This window comes from Mustela lutreola, chromosome 15, assembly GCF_030435805.1.
Source record: "Mustela lutreola isolate mMusLut2 chromosome 15, mMusLut2.pri, whole genome shotgun sequence".
Lineage (NCBI taxonomy): Eukaryota > Metazoa > Chordata > Mammalia > Carnivora > Mustelidae > Mustela > Mustela lutreola.
The window spans coordinates 54,721,330-54,741,197 of NC_081304.1; the positions used below are offsets into that span (position 1 = coordinate 54,721,330).

Here is a 19,868-nt window from a genome sequence, read left to right on the forward strand (position 1 = left end):
TTGTCTCTCACTCCAGCCTCTGTAGCTACTCAAGGTACAGAAAAGTTATAAAACAATCTTGGTAGGTTTATGCACAATGAAAGGATTGGGTGTGTGACTTGGCATGCCCGCCTCCACCACCCAAGAGAGGGTGGATCAGAATCTGAAAGACCCCAGTGCACTGTACAAATATTAGACTTATTAAAAAGAGCACTGAAAGCCTAGCAGACGCTGCCTAGATCATTAAACTTCTATCCAGCAATAAAAAATAAAAAATAAAATATAAAATAAAAATAAAAAATAAACTTTTAGCCAAGCATGGTGATGTGAAGGTCATGAGGCCAACAGAGAGAAGTCAGTCAGACAAGTCTTGTCCCCAAGGGGCTTATACTCCAGTAGGGAAAATAAAACAGGAACACACGGCCAATACTTGAGGCTGGTTTTTTACAAATTCCCTAAGAAGGCATGAAATGTTAGTAAGATTGGGACAATGGGACAGTCATTCACGGCTTTAGTCGTAAATCAGAATTCAAGAAGCAAAGATGATGTTGTGGGTTGAAATGTGTGCTTCGTGGATGCTGTAGGTTGACATACTCAGAGAAAGACATGGTGACAGAGGCAGAGACGGATGGGTCTATAAGCCCAAGAACACCAAGGACTGTTGGCAACACCAGAAGCTAAGAGAAAGTCCAGACACTATTCCCTGATACCAACCAGATGTCCTACAATTTTATTCCATTCAGACACTAGCCAGAGTCAGCACAGACCCCACGAGTTAAGGACAAAGTACTTCCCAAGACTGCCCCTACCTTGGAGGTAGCCACAAGTTTTGGGTGTCCTCAAACCATCCATAGTCCTGCCCAGCTGACTACAAACTGAGGGCTTCCTACAACCCTGTCAGGTCCCATAACCCATGAGAATGACTCACAGAACTCACCAAAAGCACTGTACTTAGGAATAGAATTCTGTGTGCACGGATAAAGGTTACAGCTCGGGAACAACCCAACAAAAGACATGCACAGGGCAAGGTGGCTGGGGTGGGCTAGGGAGCCAGGTCAAGCTTCCATTACCTCTCCTCATGGGATTCAGGTGCCTTTCCAGCACATAGGTGTGCTCCCCAACTAGGAAGCTCTACCAAGCTTCAATACCCAGAGCTTTTCTATAGGGTTTCATTATGTGGGCACAATGGAGGAAGTCATGGGCCTCAGCACTGAACTCTGGCTCCACTCACCTCCCCTGAGGCTGGGCTGGCCCAAAGTTCCAACCCTTTAATTATGTGGTTGGTCCTTCTGGTGACTAGTGCCCAGCCCAAAGCTATGTAGGGGCCCTGCCACGGAGTCACCTCATTAGCATAAGAAAGCACAACTATCGCTCCAGAAATCCCAAGGATTTTTTTCAATCTTTGTGTTAGGAGCTAATGACAAAGAGGAGATTGTCTTTATTATACCACAGCAAGGGATAGATTCTCCAGAAGAGCCTTCAGAGAGAGCCTGGCCCTGCCCACACCTTGACTTTGGCCTTCTGGTCTCTAGAACAGTAACCAAATCCTTTTGGGTTGTTTTAAGCCACTCAGTTTGGGTTAATCTGTTACAGAAGCTGTAGGAAACTAATACAGGAGGTGAAGCAAGGCTTTCCCTTCAGGGTAACACTCTACCTTAAATTCGGAGCTACCAATGTATGCTCCTTGCTTCCAGCCCATCTAGTATTTCCGGCCACGCACCCACCTCCCCAGGCCACTCTTCAGTCCTGGACTCTTCTCAGCTCCCCCCAATCCCAAGCTTCAGTTCTACCCACCTGCTGACCATTCCCCAGCTCCATCACCTCCCAGACCTCTCTCCCAAGCTCCTGCCCCTCATCCCAGCTACCCACCGACTTCCTCATACCCTTCTCCTGGGCTTCTTCTCAGTGACTGGGATCCACATCCACTTGGTCCAAACCCAAGATAAGCAGCAGCGTATCTCCTGCCGCTCCCCCAAGTCCTACCAAGGTCTCCTGACTCAACGTCTTTGATATCTCTGAACCTCTGCAGATCCCGCCTCTTCACGGCCCTAGATCTGCTCCATCATCTCAATGGGATGACCAGCTAGTCTCCCAACCAACAGCATCATCTCCTAACTAGTGTCTCTGCACTAGGCTTGCTCCCCTCCATTTGGTTCTCTGCTCTGCATCCAGACTCATCATTCCAAACCCAAACCTGACCTTGCTGTTCCTCTGTTTAAAGTAACAGCAGCAGGGTCTGCTCCATTCCAGAAACTATTTTAAGTACTTTGTTGTATTAATTCATTCAAACCGTATCACAATCCAGGAATTATTAATATCCCACTCTGCAAATAACACAATTGAGGTTTATAAAACCTCAGTGACTGGTCTATAGTTTTGCAATCCGTACGTGATGGAGACATGATATAAACCTGGATATAAACAGGATCCAGGCTCATAACCCCCAAAGACAAGGTCAATGATCACTCAGTAATTTACCTCTGGTCTTTGGGTAAAATCCTGACTGAATCATGTCTTAGAAGTAGGGTAACTACAAACTTTGCTCAGGTATTTATTTACCTGCTGCCCTACCCCCATCAATTCTGTAGGCACTCTCAGAGGTGTCTTGTCTAGGCAAGACAGTCACCTGATTGATAAGCCTCATCCCTATTCCCAGTGACATTCCCAACATAGAGCGCTTACTTACTTCCTTGAAGGAGCCACCACCCCCTACACCCCTAGGCATTCTTACACACCATTTCCACTTGCCTTTTCCTAACAGGGTCTCTCCCTTCAGGTATCAGCTTGCAGGACTTCCTTCCAAACCCCACTCCAGCCAAACCCAGTGATGTTCTCCTGTACCATGAACAACTCCTCTCCGGTCCAACACACCACTCCTGGTCCTGGCTTGTTACTTGTTCTCCCACTCTCATGCTTCTAGCATAAGATATGGCACAAGGTATGTATAGCAGACAACAGACTCCCCTTCAGGGATGAAAACCTTATTCCCCAGCTGCTAGGTATGCAGCCAGATGACCAGCCTCAGTTGGCTGTCTACCACTTGACGTTGCTTTCCAGGGAAAGCCCAACTCCAGTGACCGTTTGATGCAGAGATGTAAGAGCTCAGTCCCTTCTCCCCAACTCAAGACAATGTCGAGGAGACACCCAAGCTCGAGTACCCCCTGTGGAACCAGTGGAGACCTCTGTTGGGTCCACAGCACAGCCTAACTTCTCCCTCCCCCTAGTCCCACTTCCTTCCGTCTCTTCCACAGGTGCTGATGCTAACAGCGCTTCCTAACATCATACTTGTTCTTTTCAGCATCTGCTTCCCAAGGATCCGACTGGTGACATAGGTGGTCAACAGATACCTGTTTTATGAATGCCACTTTTTAAAAAAGATTTTACTTATTTATTTATTTATTTATTTGAGAGAGAGAGTTGCACAAGAGTGAGAGTGAGAGAGAAGCAGCAGGGGCAGAGGGAGAGAGAGAGGGTAAAGCAGACTCCCCGCTAAGCAGGGAGCTCAACATGGGACTTGATCCCAGGACTTGGGGATCATGACCTGAGCTGAGGGCAGCTGCTTAGTCGACTGAGCCACCCAGGTGCCCTGATGAATGGCTCCTTTACTCACCACGTTGTCACACCTTACACATTCCTCCCAGCGTATGTGACTAGGCAATGGCATACGGATAAGGGGAAGTGTAAGTCCATTGGTCTTCGCTACTCGTACGTATGATTAGAGAATCATACTGCTGAATTGAAGGCAACACAATAAGAACTAAGCCTTAAGTCATGTCCTGTTTTTGCTAATAGAATACAATCTTGGGAGATCATCAAGTCACAATAAGCTCACAGCTAAATATTTAGCATGGGAAACGTCAATTTTGTGGTGATTAAAAAAAAAAAAAAAAAGAAAAAAGAAGTCCATTCTGGGGCACCTGGACAGCTCAGTCGGTTAAGCATCTGCCTTTGGCTCAGGTCATGATCTCAGGGTCCTAGAATCAAACCCCACATCGGACTCTCTGCTCCGCGGGGGGCCTGCTACTCCTCTGTCTGCCACTCCACCCCCACTTGTGCTCCTTCTCTTTTCTGCCCTGCTCTCTCTCAAATAAATAAAATCTTATTTTAAAAATCCACTCTGACACCTGGTTGAACCTCATTTCCAGCACCCTGATAAGCACCTTGGACACCACAGACAGGACACAGAAGAGTAAGCCCCAGCCCCCGTCAGTACAGCTCCCAGTCCAGAGAGGAACACAGGACCAACAGCGACTAGAAATCAAAGCAGGGCAAAAAAGGGATAAAAGAGGACAACCACAGCACCGTGGGTGCACAAAGGAAGGAGCTACAGTGGGAAGAGGTGGGATGGGGGGACATCTCCCCTGAGCTATGAGCATGAAGTTGACAAGAGCTCTTCAGACCCTTCCACAATCCAGACACTGGGCTGGGCATCTGCAGGCTCCCCGACTACAAGATTATGACAAAGAGACTATGCAACACTGTAACTATACTATGATAACCAAGTTTGATACAACACTATGCACCGATGCTCTAAGCAGTTCTGATAAACAGGAAGGGGAGGCAAGGCTTGATTGATGGTGAAGGAAGATACTTGCAAAGTAAGATTCGAACTTTACTAACAATCCCCCTGATTAAGTGCTACAAAGTCTGGTTGCAGGAATGCATGTACCATTGAGAATGCACTTCCCACTCAAGAGGCTGGGTCAAACAAGCGACCATGGACACTGCTGACAGTCTGACCAGAATGTCTCGCTCCTTCTCCCTTCCAAACAGAAATCTCATCTTTGTCAAGGTGTCCGTCTCCTCACCTCTCCCGTGAAGGTTGCCCGACTCAGAAGATGGACGCCCCCCCCCCCAACTCCAGAAAGGTTCATAAATGGCTCTAAGCCAGTCCTCAGAATCCTACCTCCCCGGCCACTGACTAATTCGAAGACCCAGGCTGGTAGCCCATCAGCCTCCCCTCCCTCCAACCTGTGGTAATGGTCAACGGCACACATGGAATGATCTGGCTCAGACTGGAGGAAAGGACCCTTATCTTCTCCCATGACTGGAACCCTATGGATTGCTCCTCTCGTCTTGGTCAGTTCAAGCTGCGCTAACAAAACCCAGCAGACCAGGGTGGCTTAGAAACAACAGGAATTGATTTTTCACAGTTCTAGAGGCTGGAGGTCTGAGATCCAGATGCCAGCTGATCTAGTTGGGGGAGGGGGGCTGTTTTCTGGATCACCACCGTGCCTTGGTGTTCTCATAGTGGAAGGGATGAAGGAGCTTTGCAGAGCCGCCACTTATCGGGGCATGAATCCCATTCATGAAGCCCCACCTTCACCACAAAGATTCGGACCACAGCACCTCTCTTGCCTCCTATGTGGTTTATGAGCATGGAAGCAAATTACTTCAGCTGCCTCTAACGACTGTATTCTGAGCAGGAAAGAAAGCCAACCTGAGGAAAAGACCAATGCAAAGATGAAGGCAAAGCCAAGGCAAAAGGAATGGAAGACAGGAGGGGCCCTGATCACAAGGCCCCTGGACTTTCCCCACCTTTGGACACCCTGTCATCTGAAATAAAGTTATCTTGTACTTTAAGCTGCTCTGAACAGACACCTGCTACTATAATTCAAGGCATCCTAAGTTATACAAATGATCAGCCGTCTTCTTCACTTCAGAACTTCTCAGAGCCTTAAATACAAATGCAGCTGGTACATTTCTAAGATGAACCGACAGCGTGTCACATTTCCCACAGTCCTAGTGGGCAAGCCCCAACCCCACAGAACAAAACCTGATAAAAAAGGAAAAGGACATTCTTCTGTCTGTGGATTCAAAAATATAGTCTGGCCAATTCCGCAGGAAGTCAGAGAGAGAGATTCAAGGCAAGAGTACAAATGAAGGCCACAGCAATAGTCAAGGGTAGAGACACGGACTATAATTAAGACTCAGACATGAAAAAGAAGACATGGGTAAATTTAATCTGGAGACAGTTTCACAGTAACCCAATGGATATGCAGGGGCAGAAAACGACGTCTCTAAACACCAGGAACCACGTTCTCTAGATCACGGCTGTTTGGAGATCTCTGGCAAGAGATGAAGTCATGGTCTTTGAGTCATTGACTAGAGGATGGTCAATGTCTCAGTGTACTAGACAGCCATCGCCTTTTCCTGGTCCTTTGAGAATAAGCCTTTGATTTTCCTTTTGGGAACAGCCTCAGCACCCACTGCTGTCTTTGGGCACATGAAATTCAGAGAGTTCCCTAACCTCCCATTGCCTGGAAGGGAAGATCAGGTTACATGCTCTGAACTAAAACCAAGGGAATGCTCGTCCATGACAGATTCACCTGAGTGATCCAATGACAAATAACAACTGGGAAGCAATTTTTTTTTTAATGGTTTTAGTTATTTAGTTGACAGAGAGAGAGAGATCACAAGGAGGCAGAGAGGCAGGTGGGGCAGGGGGAGGTGGTGAGATGCAGGCTCTCCCTGCTGAGCAGAGAGTCCAGTGCGGGGCTCGATCCCAGGACCCTGAGACCATGATCTGAGCTGAAGGCACAGCCTTAACCCACTGAGCCACCCAGGTGCCTTCAAAGTTTTTGAAGGCATCCTCTGCCCCAGAAACACTTCCTGGTCATTCCGATTCTGTGAACCACCCCCATCCTTCCCAATCTCCTCTTCTACTTGGATAAGCCCAAGTCCATTCCTGGGGCTGCAACCAGAGAACCCTAACCTGTCATGGGGAAGTCCTCAGCTCAAGTCGTACAAAGTTTCAAAATGTTCTATGTCTTTAGAATTAGCAACCCGAAAAGGCTATTAGCATATCACTCCTAATGACAGACTGTTTTATTTTATAAAATGAGATCTGACATCATGTCCTTTCCAGAGCATAAAGATAAGAAGTTTCCCATGTTTGAAACCAAGGCTCAAGAGAACTTCAAGCATATTTATCTAGACCTTTAGGGCCCCGAACTTAAAACATCATTATGAGAAATTCCAGCTACATTTTACCTTTGCCCCCTTTTGAATCCTGGGAGGATTTTTATAAAATACATGTTTAAAGAATTTGGAATTCTTTTAAAAAAATACAGGCAGCAAGAAATCAAACCACTCATAAGCCTGCCCAGAGATAAAATACCGCATGCTAAGCCCTCCAGTTTCCCTGATTTCCTTCCAGTCTTTTCTATGCAATTTTTTTTAAACACTGTGCAATCCCAACTCTGTATGCACTTCTGTATCCTGTGTTCTTATCACAAACATTTCTATCCAGCCCTTAAATTTCTGGAGTGTTATGAAAAGACTGAGATTCTTACAAATGTGTAGATGTGCTACAATTAATCATTCTACTGATATTCGACATTTAACGTTTTCTGCTTTCTCCCCTGCTGTAGTCAGTAGAGAAGGGTGCTAAGTAACATCCACCTGGGAGCAAATCTGAACTTGCAACAGTGTAGCCAGCAGCAGCAATGCACCTACTCTGCAGCTCCCACAGAAAGCTGCGGAACTCCACAACCTGCTCCGGGAGTGTGTGAAGACTAAGCAGGACTGACTGGAGAGCACCACACCGAGTGTCGGTCACGGGGCACGTTCCGTAAAGAGCAGTTCCGAGTTATGACCATGAGTGAGTATACTCGTACTTCTGCACTCACAGCAATGTGTACCAGGAACTAAAAGCTCTATCTACTTTGCATATTCCTTATTTTTTAAGGTCTCCTGGCTTACTGCATTATGCAGGAGTCTGTAAAGGCTTTGGTGGGTACCCACAATGCTTGCTTTCCACAGCGAGCACAGAGATTTAAAAAAGAAAGAAAGAAAGAAAGAAAACTGCTTTCAAAGGGCATTTCTCTTACCCTTTCTCTGAAACTGCAGTGAGGAAACAAAGTGAAGAATTTTCTACCAGCAGAAATTTCACTGTATGCTCTTTGTGGTTTAGGGGACAGGCAAGATACCCATTACCTTAAAGGAATGTGACATTTTTATTTTTATTCAAGTCAAGAGCAGTTAATTTGCATTTGCAAAACCACCTGGACTGAAGTAAATGGAAGGACCCCAAGGCCACAGAAATCCCCCAAGCTACAAAGATCCACTGTGAGGGAGAGCAAGACCAGAGGAAGCCCTTGCCTCCGCCTGACCTACTTAGGACCCAGCCCGAATCTGGCTCTGCCCCTTTCCTGGACACCGCTTCGAGCCTCCATTCCCCACCTGTAGAATAAGGCTATAAATATTAGCATCCCATTCATGCAGATGCTGCAATGAGTCCATAAACACCATGCCTATGAAGCATACAGCCCAGGTGACAGGTGACATCACTGTGGCTTTTGTGGTTCTGTGTTTCTGGGTCCATGAAGTACTGTCTTTACCTGCCCCACGTCAAGGGAGGTGTGGCCAGGTGATTTAGTTTGGCCAATGAAATATGAGGACAAGTGACCCTCACTTCCACAAGAAAACACCAGGAGCCAGGGTGTAATGGACCACACCCTCATTTACTGCCTCTGCTCTCAGACAGGCAGGTGTAGAACAGAGCTATATGGTAGCCTGGGTGCTTGAGGGACTACTCTCAGCGCCCACCAGGCAGGGCTGTAAGGTGCAGTGATCTCGATCGTTTCTGTCATGAAGACATAACCTAGACCACCCCAAGTAATACAGTAACTGTTCGTGGATATTAAATGAAGGAGGCCATGAGCATTACTGATATCTCCAGATTATTTCACGTTTGTGACTTTGGGAAAATAAGACAAATGGGTATGAATTTCAAGCTGTAATTCCCAGGTACTTAGGTCTATAAATAAAATCAAAAGGAATGTCCCCTGTCAAAGAGACTTGCTGCACAGCAAGGGAGAATGGTAATACCCACGATTTATTGAGTGCTTAGGATTTCTCAGGGGTTATGCTAAGAATATTATATTTATTCTCTTATTTAACCCTGGCAATAATCTCATAAAGTAGGTGACATTCCAGTGTGTCAAGATGAGAGAGAATTTCTGTCCTCTTTATTCTTCTCCCCCACTATAAGAAAGGCTTTAAAAAAAAAATCAAAAATTAATCTTGACATGAGAGATAGTGGACAGCAATAAGTTTGCTATCCTAAAGATGCTCTCCTGAAGGACCTCACAGTTTCCTACAAAGGACAACGAAAATCAATAACTCCAGTCATTCATGGTTGACAAAGAATGACCTTCTCCTAGGCACAGCTGGGGAGGGTGCAGGGCAGAGGGCACTATGGGGAGCCAGAGAACAAGAAGGATTTCAAAGATGGGCAGTGGGAGAGGAAAGAGACTATATTCCTGGTTATAGAGCCATGGTAAAGGGCCCCATCTCCTGTAATAACCCAAGGGGGCTTTGTGACTAGTTCTAGCCAATGAAACATGAGCACAGGTGACATTTGTAAATTCCAGGCCCAGGCATTTAAGAGCCAGTAGCAGTGACTGGAGGCCACATATTGAGATGAGGGAGGTGCAGACCTGGTAGAGGGATGGATGCAGACTGGATCCCTAAATCACACATGGAGGAAAGTGGTCCTTGGAAGTCCCCACGCTCATATTACATGTGAACTTAAAATAAACTTCTGCAATGCTTAGCCACTAAGGTTCCAGAGTTCACCCGTTACCAGAGCAGAGCCTAACCTACCAGAATACAACACAGAAGACTACAGACTAGTTCAAGAACAGTCAGCCCAAGGAAATCAAGAGGAAAAAATATTTTAAAAGGCAAAATTTATGAAAAATTTTGAAGAAGAACAGAAGAAGAAAACATTGATCAGGATCTAATGAGAAGGAAATTTTAAAAAAAAAAAGAAAAAAGAAAGAAAAGATTAAACCTAAGAGCTGATTCTATGGGATGTGGAGAAGAGTAAAGCCCCTGGCAAAGCTGGTTAGCGTGAAGAAAGAGAAACAAGTACAGATTAAGAGCCACAACTCTATACTTGGAGAAGATTCCATTAAATTTTAAAAGCAAAATGAAATGAATGCCTTCCTATAAACTATGTTACTAAAAATGACTCAGGAAAAGACAGAAAACATAAATAGTCTGATGTAGAAATTGGGAAAACTGTCAAAGATCTACCTCCAAAAATGTCCTGGAAAAGTTGTTTCCAACCTTCAATGAACATGTTAATTCCTAAACTCACTGCACAGAAACAGAAAGAAGTGGGCAATTCATTTCACAAGGTTATCAAAACGTGGCAGGTGTAGCAAAAGAAAAAAATTCAGATGTTCTCATTTATGAATACGGAATGCCAAAATCCTCAATAAAACAACAACAAATTAAATCTAGCAGTATTTTTAAAAATTAACAAACCTTAGTCAAATCAGATCGACTGCAGGAAGACCAGGAGAGCTGTCTTAGGGAGGGTCATCTGTAGAGGGGTCAAACTCAGAAAACACAAGTTCCTCATGGGTAAGAACTCTATCACTGGTGTATTCCTAGTGAAAGCAATGAAAACAATGTCTGGAACATAGTAAGTGCTCAATAAATATTTATAGCATAAATTAAAGACTATATTAGCTGAAGGGAAAAGATATGATGATCTTTAAGAACATGAGAATACATTTAATCAAGATTAACTTTGGCACCAAAGAAAACCCAGAGTAAAATAATAAAATTATGTAATACGTAATGTGATTAAAAAACAAAATCTCTTGAGCCACTTATTATGCATTTCTATGAAGAAGAGTAAAGATATGGAAGCTGACTTATTGCCCCAATATCTTAACACTGTTCTGTAAGTCCTAGACAATGCAATTAGACAAGAAAATAAAATAAGTATATACACTCGCAAGGAAGAAGCAAAAAGATTATTTGCAGAAAATATGAATGTCTACCTGGAAAAGTTGATAGCCTCAATTTCTGTAAAAAAGTATTTAAAAGTAATGAGTCCTTCCATATATAGCTGTCCTATTTTCCCAGCACCATTTATTGAAGGAACTGTCTTTTTTCCACTGGATATTTTTTCCTGCTTTGTCGAAGATTATTTAACCATAGAGTTGAAGGCTCATATCTGGGCTCTCTATTCTGTTCCATTAGTCTATGTGTCTGTTTTTGTGCCAGAACCATGCTGTCTTGGTGATCACAGCTTTGTAACAGAGCTTGAAATCAGACAACGTGATGCACCCAGCTTTTTCTTTTTCAACATTTCCTTGGCAATTCGGGGTCTTTTCTGGTTCCATACAAATTTTAGGATTGTTTGTTCCAGCGCTTTAGGGTTTTAGAGGGGATGTGGGGTGGGGGGATGGGTTAACCTGGTGATGGGTATTAAGGAGGGCACGTATTAGATGGAGCACTGGGTGTTAAATGGAAACAACGAATCTTGGAACACTACATCAAAAACTAATGACATACCGTATGGTGACTAACATAACATAATTAATTAATTAATTAGCTAAAGTAATGAGATTGGGTTTTTTTCCTTCTTTTTTTTTTTTTAAAGACTTTATTTATTTGACAGAGATCACAAGTAGGCAGAGAGAGAGAGAGAGAGAGAGAGGAGGAAGCAGGCTCCCCCCGAGCAGAGAGCCCAATGCAGGGCTTGATCCCAGGACCCTGGGACCATGACCTGAGCTGAAGGCAGAGGTCTTAACCCACTGAGCCACCCAGGTGCCCCTGTAATGAGATTGTTTAAGACAGTGGTTGTTAAAACAATTACAAAAACATCAATAACTTTCTTATATTCCACCAATAAAGAGTTAAAATAACTTTCTTACATTCCACCAATAAAGAGAAAAAATAAAGAGTAAAAAAATAAAAGTTTCCAATCATTAAGGCAAGAGTAGTGGCAATGACAAATTACCTAAAAACAAAAGCAAAACTGTGCAAGACTTAAACAAACACTATTTTATCGGCTCATAAACAGACTTGCATAAGCATACCCTAGTCCCACACGGGAAGAAGTCTCAGCATACTCGCTAGCGTAAACTTGTCAATCTCCTCCATCTTAATATATTCACTTATAAAAATGCTGAGAAAAAAATAAACACATAAGCAAAGCCAAGGAAACCTTAGCAATTCTAATTTATAAGGGAATAATGTGTAGACTGGCTGTGGTAAAGGCACAGCAAGATCCACAGGCAAAGCCGTTGAGTTCTGATGGCCAAGCCAAGGAGTTGCTCTGGATGCAGCTGAGATGTGGGAACTGGACCAACCTCACTGCTCCACCCACCCAAGGCAAGGGACACCAACCCACAGCAACTCACCTGGGCAGGTGGGCTAATCTCAGTCCTGCTAACTGACAAGTCAAGAGGACAAATCAGAAATCCTAGAAACAGATCCAAGTATGTGAAATCTTTTAGTACATGATGACCTCTCGATACAGTGGGATTGAAGTACATTATTCAATTCGATAGTAAGGTAACGACCTCGGTTTTAAGATTTTATTTATTCATTTGAGAGACTGCATGCATGAACAGGAGGGAGGGGCAGAGAGAGAATCCCAAGCAGACCCCCCGCTGAGCACGAAACCTTACATGGGGCTTGATCCCATGACCCTGAGATTCTGACCAGAGCCTGAATCAAGAGTCACACGCTCAACCGACTGAACCACCCAGGTGCACCTACTATTTTTTTTTCTTTAAAGAAAAACTACATGTGAGATACCCTAGTCATGTCATTCACCAAAATTAATAATGGATGAATTTAAAGTCTGATGGTAAGTTAAATTATATAAATGGTACTGAAGATGTATGAATATTTACATAATCTCAGGCTGGGGAAAACATTCTTAAGCATAATATTTAAGCATAAGCCATAAATTGATAGGCTTCAGATCATAAAATATTATAAGAGACAAAATACAGAAGGCAAAAAGAAACTACAGGGAGATGGGTGGTCCTGTGACAAAGCACATATATGCTGAATATATTCAAAATTACCTAGGGGCACCTGGGTGGCTCAGTGAGTTAATCATCTGCCTTCTGCTCAGGTCATGATCTCAGGGTCCTGGGATCGAGCCCCACGTCAGGCTCTGCTCAGCAGGGAGCCTGCTTCCTCCTCTCTCTCTGCCTGTCTCTCTGCCTACTTATGATCTCTCTATCAAGTAAATAAATAAAATCTTTTTTTAAAATTACCTAAAAATCAATAGGAAAGCTATTATGATAGGACTTTTGAAAAACGGGCAAGACATAGGCAGGCAATTCAGAAAAGGGAAGAAATGCCCAGCCAATTCAAAAAATGCTCTACGTCACTGGAAACTGAAAGAGAAGCAAAGAGAAGTTTTTCATTTGTGCATTAACAAAGTTGTGATATTACTTCCTAAGAGGGTTAAGGGGAAGAAATTGGCGATTCTGCTGAGGAGGTAAATATAAAACGTGTGTGTGTGTGTGTGTGTATAAAATATACATTCACGTGGTCTTAAAAACTCACATGCTCTTTGACCCAGAAATTCTACTTCTAAGAGTTCATGCTGGGAAAGCAAACCAATGAAAAGTACTTGCTACGTGATTAGCAAAAGGAAATTGACCGACTACACTGGAATATTACATACCCTTGAAAAAGAATACTATAGATACATAGTTGCTGATACATAGTTTTTGACATGAGGTAACATTCAAGATGTAACTCACAAGGGAATGAAGCCAATTGCAAAAGAATATACAGGGTATGGTCTCTATCTAAGAGTACATGCCTATTAAAAACTTAGAAAATGATATCCAAAAGAGTAAATGAGGCCCCCAGGTAGTGAGATTACTGGTCATGTTTTTCCTCCTTGCCCATCTATAAGTTTATACCTTTCCTACCATAAACAAATATCATTTATGTAACCAGAAAGAGAGTTAAAAAAAGTAAATTGAATTCTGTGGGAAAATAAACATTTACTCTAAAAATAAACTCTGAAGTTGGAAAATGAAAGCAAAAACATCTGCTTCCCGGACAGAAAGGATAGTTTTAAATTGCTAGATGGCCATGCGCTTCCCAGGGCCGGTGGGGTCCCCGTTGCCAGCCGACTGAGACGCCCAGCTCCTGGCGGGAGAGCCCCTTGCTCTCCTCCCTCTCCCCACAACCTTCTCTCTGAACTATACCTGACTCCACGCAGAGCTGAAGCACAATTTTATTATTTGCTGTCGTTATCAATATAGCATTTGAAATCAACTGTTCATTATTAATAAGCGAGATGCCTACTAATCCCCTCGAAAAGGAACAACCCCAAATTACTGTTTTACTCACATGGCAGCTGACTCACTTACTCTAGAGGCAAAAGGAAAAAAAAAAAGTGGTCCTTATCACCCATCATGGAAAATACTAATGAAGATTGATACATTTCCTTGGTGAGGGTGAAGCGGGAGGGAAGTCATTAACTGCTGGTGAAGAGAACGGCTCTGTGGCAATGACTTGCAGGTCTGGGATAACAGCATTCTGCAGGAATGCCCAGGCAGCCTCACACGGATTGCTGAGAGCCGCCCAGATCTGCACAGTAAGGAGCTCAGAAGATGCAGGCAAAAAAAATATTCTCTCCAGATTTGCTAGCCTGTTCATCAATTGGTGAGTACATTCTGTTATCTCACATCTATACACCAGAGCAGGTGGCAAGACACGCGCTTCCATAAAACTCAAATGGAAAAACTTTGCTCCGAGACGTAATAAATGTGCACAGTGCTCCTTGGGGGACCAGTGTGGGTTGTCCAGCCCTGTGGGGCCAAAAGGAAGATGTGACCAGGCCTGCATTGGTCTGACAGGTCTGACTCCCAGGACACACAGAATAGGGGGGAACGAAGCCGTATGATGACTCATTTAGAATTGGTTCTGACTCTGCCCCCGATGTCCTACTGATTGGGTCATGGCTCTTAGGAGGCGTGCTGATGGGCAAGGCCGTGTGTCTCAGAGAAGACTTCAAGGAACGGATGCTCCCTGGCTTGGCTGTTGTGACCTACAGGCTCTGTCTCTGAGTGTCCAGCTCGGCATGCCTGGCCGCTGCAGCTCTGTCCCAGAAGCTTCACAGCGGCAAAGACGCTCGGCCAGGCTGTGCACCAGAAACCAAGCCCACTCAGGGCTGCCGGCTGAGCAGTCTAGGAATGGGAAGTGGGGCTTGAGAGAGGCTCCCAGCTCGGAGCCTCCAACACCAAATAATTCAACCTGCCCGACTGCCCTGCTCTTGAACATCCATACCCCCCACCCCCCATTTAACTTCTCTTGTCTCTTTGCAGTGAGGGGGTCTCTAAATTTCTGCTCAGGGTTTTTTTCCACCCAACACAAACCCCTGCAACTTCCAAGAAAAACACTATGCCTTTCAGGGTGCTTCTCACCCCAGCAACCAACAGATGCCCCTGAAGGTACAAAATGGCATATAAATCAGGCATGAACTGATCCCTGCCCACCTCTTAAAACCTGCCCCGTCTTTCCAAAGCCCACAGTGCAGCTGCTGTCCACTTCTCTGGGCATCCACTCCATCACAACATGACAGGAATTTCTCCCGCCTCTGAACCGCTTTGCACAATTTCCCGATCCACAACACCTGGACCTTTGGCTCCCTTATTCATTCAGATGTCAAAGAATTTCAGAGAAACTACTCTATGCCAGGCATTAGAGCAGTTAGCTGTCCCTGCCCTCAACAAACTTGAAGTCTAGAGGGAAAAATAAACAAGATAAAAACTGTGGTACAACTTAAAAAGCATGCCTTTAGAATACAGATTCCAAGAGAAAGGGGATTTTGTGTCCCTGCACTGTAATGTTTCTTGACTCCAGCAGTGCCTGGCACATAGCAGACATTCGATATTTACTGAATGAATAAAGAAATGGATAAACATATGAGTGTCTGCATATCATAGCGCATGTCACCCAGTAGGGAGGAGAGCATTTGTCCAAAGATGCCTACATCTACTCTTGATTCAGCATTTCCTAGTGTGAAATATGGTACAAGGCACATGGGGGCCAGGGAACACTTCCTGAAGGACGGAGTGAAATGAAGACAGTGAAAGTGGAAAACTGAAAGCAGAAGGAACCTGTTCAGGGACTGGAGAAGCACACCCAGGAGAGGAAGCTCTTCTCAATTAAAGGCAATGCATTTTATAACCTCCCTACACAGCCACTGATGTCCTCTCTACTCAGATGTGAGCACTTTGGGGGGAAAATACTAGTAACTCCATACAGGACCTTGAAGCACAGATACTCCTACTTTGTTCAAGTGATTAGAGCCAGGCACGAGCAGTTCCAGATTCAGAACTCCAGAACCTACAACTTTCGAAAGGCAAGTGGATAAAGAGCCATGGGGAAAAGTGATCCTCACGCCTATTGCTTGTTTTCCCTCAAAGACAGGAAAGTCATCACTTCCCAGACACCCAAGGACAAGAATCCAGTGTTTTGCCAAATCAACTCCATAAAGCAATTACCACTTCCAAACATTCAATCCGACGGCTTCTACTGATTCAAGAAATTAAGAAACCATGCCGAACTCCTGCCTCATGCAGTCTCAGGAAGTCAAAGTGAATGCTGCCCCCTTTCATTTACCAGTGTGGACTCTACAGGAAGCAGTTCTAATCTTGTCAATAAGCATAAATTAAGCGTCAACTGTCTACAAGGCATTGGGTTATAGGTGCCATGCACTGGTGATCGATACATTCTATTGCAAGCAGACAAGAAAACAAAAGATGAAAGCTATGAGCATTTCAGAGCAAGGGGCACGGTGACAAACTTGAACAGGATGAGGGGCCAGACAGGGAATGGCGGGGGGCTACCTCTCGAAGGCCTCTGAGCTAAGAATTGAATGATGAGGAAGAGGTGTACGGGCAGCCCAAGGGGAGAAAAAGGCAAGAGCAAAGCCCCCAGATGGAAATGAACTTGAGTTGTTTGGAGCAAGGAAGGTCACTGTGGTGGGACCACAGTGAATGAAAACCAGGAAGAACAAACTGTGAGTGGAAAGACAAGGAGGAGGCAAGTCGGTAAGGTCTGACAGGTCCCTGGAAAGATCTGGGACGCTAATTGCAAGGAGATGCCACTGGAAAGTCTTAAGCAGCAAAGAAACATGAACTGATTTTTGTTTCAGACATCTACTCTAAAGGTCATCAAAATGAACACTTATTAGTGAGACACAGTGGTGAGCCGCCCCTCACTTTGCTGTCTGATAAAGACAGCATTTATCCACCGGCCAGCATCCACCAGCATCCTGACCAACGAGCGGAAAGGATCTCTTGGTGACCGGCTGCTCGGACTTCCAAGAAGGGGCTTTCAAATAAGCTCACTTGTTCTGAAACCCAGCTTCCCCTCTTCCTGTGTCCTTCCCTCAGTGGATGAGGGTAAATAAATAAATAAATAAATAAAAGGTTCTAAGCCTAAGCTTATAAATCTCTGCACTTTGAAAAAGTCCTGGAAAGAGGACGTCAGAAAGCCTGCACACCTAGCTCATATTTCCATTCCAACACGGACCTGAAACCACAAGACCAAGCTGGACCAGCAACCCCAGTTTATGGTTGGGTGGGGGGGGGGGGCGCTCCTGATCGCTTAGTTGCCCTGATGTCATGCCTGCTCCCAACCCCCAGCGTGATGCAGAAATCAAGATATTCAAGACAGGTCAGCTCGACGGTCACCTGCTAAACGACCCAAACGGGAAAACACTATTTCAGTGTCCGAAACATCAAAAAGCAGCCCATGTGAGGCTCTATCTGTGGCGATACCATGCCAGAAATCTGGGCTAATCTGACTCTGCTATTCATAAATTCTCCCTCATGTGAAAGCCCATGTGTTTGGGAAAGGGAAATGAATCCAAGTCAATTTTAGACATTGTTACTTGGAAACCATCTGGAGTCCCTGGAAGCAGAAGAAGCCAGTGCATCCCCTGCCCTCGGATGCCCACCGGAATTAGGGCAGTATGCTTACCTGGGAGTTGCTGGTGCCCCGGTCCCCAGGAATGTCCCCACCCCCCACCCTACCAGATGCCAGCTCAGGCTCCACTTCCCACCCAAGAAAGGTATTTGGTTTCCGCGAAAACCTAGTGGAGAGCCCTCCATGAGTGAAGCCCGCACTTGAACTGAACCCAAGGCTGGGTTCTCGGCTTTCCACTTCGCTCGAGAGCTGCACACCTCCATTCCTCCGCCACACAGCAGCACGGGAAATCCCTCCCCAGGAGCAGAAGTTCCATGAAAAATCCCCTCTGCCTAACCCCCCTGTGTTCACAGCATGTCTGGCTTCGGAGGAGACCCACCAGAATCCTTATGTAACGTTAATAGATGTTGGCACCCTGCGGAGAGGCTCCTGGAGACACTAGCCCAGATGTAGCCCATTTTCGCGGCGGAGACAGCAGGCTGGGTCCTGCAGCTTCCTAGGACCCGGCTCTGCCAGACCGACCATAGGGCCTCTCTTTGCCCTCCCCTACCTGGCTGAGGTCCTCTGCTTATCTCATCTTCCAGAGGAGCCGGACCTCCCTTCCTGCAGCCTCCCTCCCTCTACTGAAATCAGTCTCAGGACCGAGCCGAGCGCAGCGCCATTCCACCGGCACCTTCCCGTCCCCCCTCCCCCTTCCCGAACCCCTCCCCAACACCTATCGCCTTAAGAAACCCGGCCAAGATCCAGAATCTCGTACAGCCCTAGTCCCAGTACACAAACACGGCGGGAGGGGCAGGCTCCGCGCTGCCAAGCCGACCAGGCCCCACACTTCGCCCCGGACCCCCGGGGAAGCCTGAACTCGGCGCAGGGAAGGGGGTCTGCGAGAGCCACTGCGGGTCGGCAGCGTTCGGCACGGTCAGAGCAAACACCTGTTTCCAGGACGCTCGGCGGCCGGGTGGGGGAAGAGGGGAGTCCCGGGCGAAGGCAGGGAGGACGGGGTGAAGGGGCAGCTGGGGACGCAGGTAAAGGATGCGTCACACTCTGCGCTTGGCAACCGGAGCCCGGGCGCAGCGGGCAGAGCCAGGGAAGGGCTCGCGGGGCTGGGAAGTTCCGAGAGGAGGGGTCGCGCCCGCGAGCCGTCCCGGAGGGGCCGCCGCAGGGGCCGGCAGGCAGCGGAGCGAGGGAAGGCGGAGGGCAGGGAGGCCGGGCGGCCGGGCGGGCTCCATCACCTGCGCGCCCCGGCGGCCGCAGGCTCGCGGGCGCGCACCGGGGGACCTACCTGCCCACCGTCTGGTTGGCCAGCTGGCGCATGCGATTGAACTGCTTCTTCATCGTGGCCCCGCTGCCGCGCTGGCCCGGGAGCTGGGCGAGGACGGAGCAGCCCGGAGCCCGCCGCGGGTTACATGGCTCCCGCGCGGAGCCTCCCGGGCGACGGCGGCGGCACTGCGGAGCCTCCGGGAGCCGTCTGGCCCGCGCGCGGCTCCCTCCCCAGGGCACCGCCGCCTACTCCTCCGCCCGCCGCGGCGCCCGCTGCCGCATCCTCCTCACGCGCGCCGCCGCGCCTGCATGGGGACGCCCGCGGCCGCCCTCGGCGCCGGCCAGGTCCGCCCGGCCGCCTGCCCCCAGCCCCTCTACCGCACGGGGACCCGGGAGTCTCCGCAGGCTCCGGCCGGCTGGCCGGGTGGTCCCCGCTGCGCCTGTGCGGCGGGCGCCGTGCATTCTGGGACTTGTAGTCCTGCGCCGCTGCCCACCTTTCCGCGTGCGAAGTTTGCAAGGACCGAGGCGCGCGGAGGTGGGGGCCGGCGGGGGGCGGGGGGCGGAGGCCGGCGGGGGCGCGGAGGCCGGCGCGCGGGGGGAGGCCGGTGCTTTGCACTGTGGCACTCCAGGGAGGGAAAGGTTTCACTGCTTTAAAAATAGCAAAGTGGAACCGGGACTACAAGAGCAAAGAAGGAAAGTGAGCATCTGTCTTTCATTGTATTTTAAGTGAATGTGAGGCACTGCTGTTTTGAATTCGCAGGAAGGAGATTTGTGCAGGCGGCAAGGGGCTCATAAAGTTGCCCAAAGCCACCTGGTAATTGCAGAGGTGCCCAGCTAAGCTTTCCGTCCCAGGGCCTGACGGAGCATAGCATGCACCCTTAATTTTTACCAAACCCAAGAGGTAACCA

The 19,868-nt window shown here is 47.0% G+C and overlaps 1 protein-coding gene across 5 annotated transcripts in view; it reads right to left on the bottom strand.

Annotated features, from left to right (window-relative positions):
- The window catches only part of ARHGAP44 (Rho GTPase activating protein 44), a 164,250-nt gene extending 144,863 nt beyond the window's left edge, over positions 1–19,387 (bottom strand). For 2 of the 5 annotated variants that reach the window (XM_059150040.1, XM_059150039.1), the window contains exon 1: positions 18,983–19,384. In XM_059150040.1, coding sequence (XP_059006023.1) covers positions 18,983–19,035 — 53 coding nt within the window. In that variant the 5' untranslated portion in view covers positions 19,036–19,384. Of the gene's footprint in view, positions 1–18,982 lie in introns of all 5 variants that reach the window. The other 3 variants (XM_059150038.1, XM_059150037.1, XM_059150041.1) reach the window with 2 other exon arrangements.
- Between the last annotated feature and the right edge of the window lie 481 nt (positions 19,388–19,868).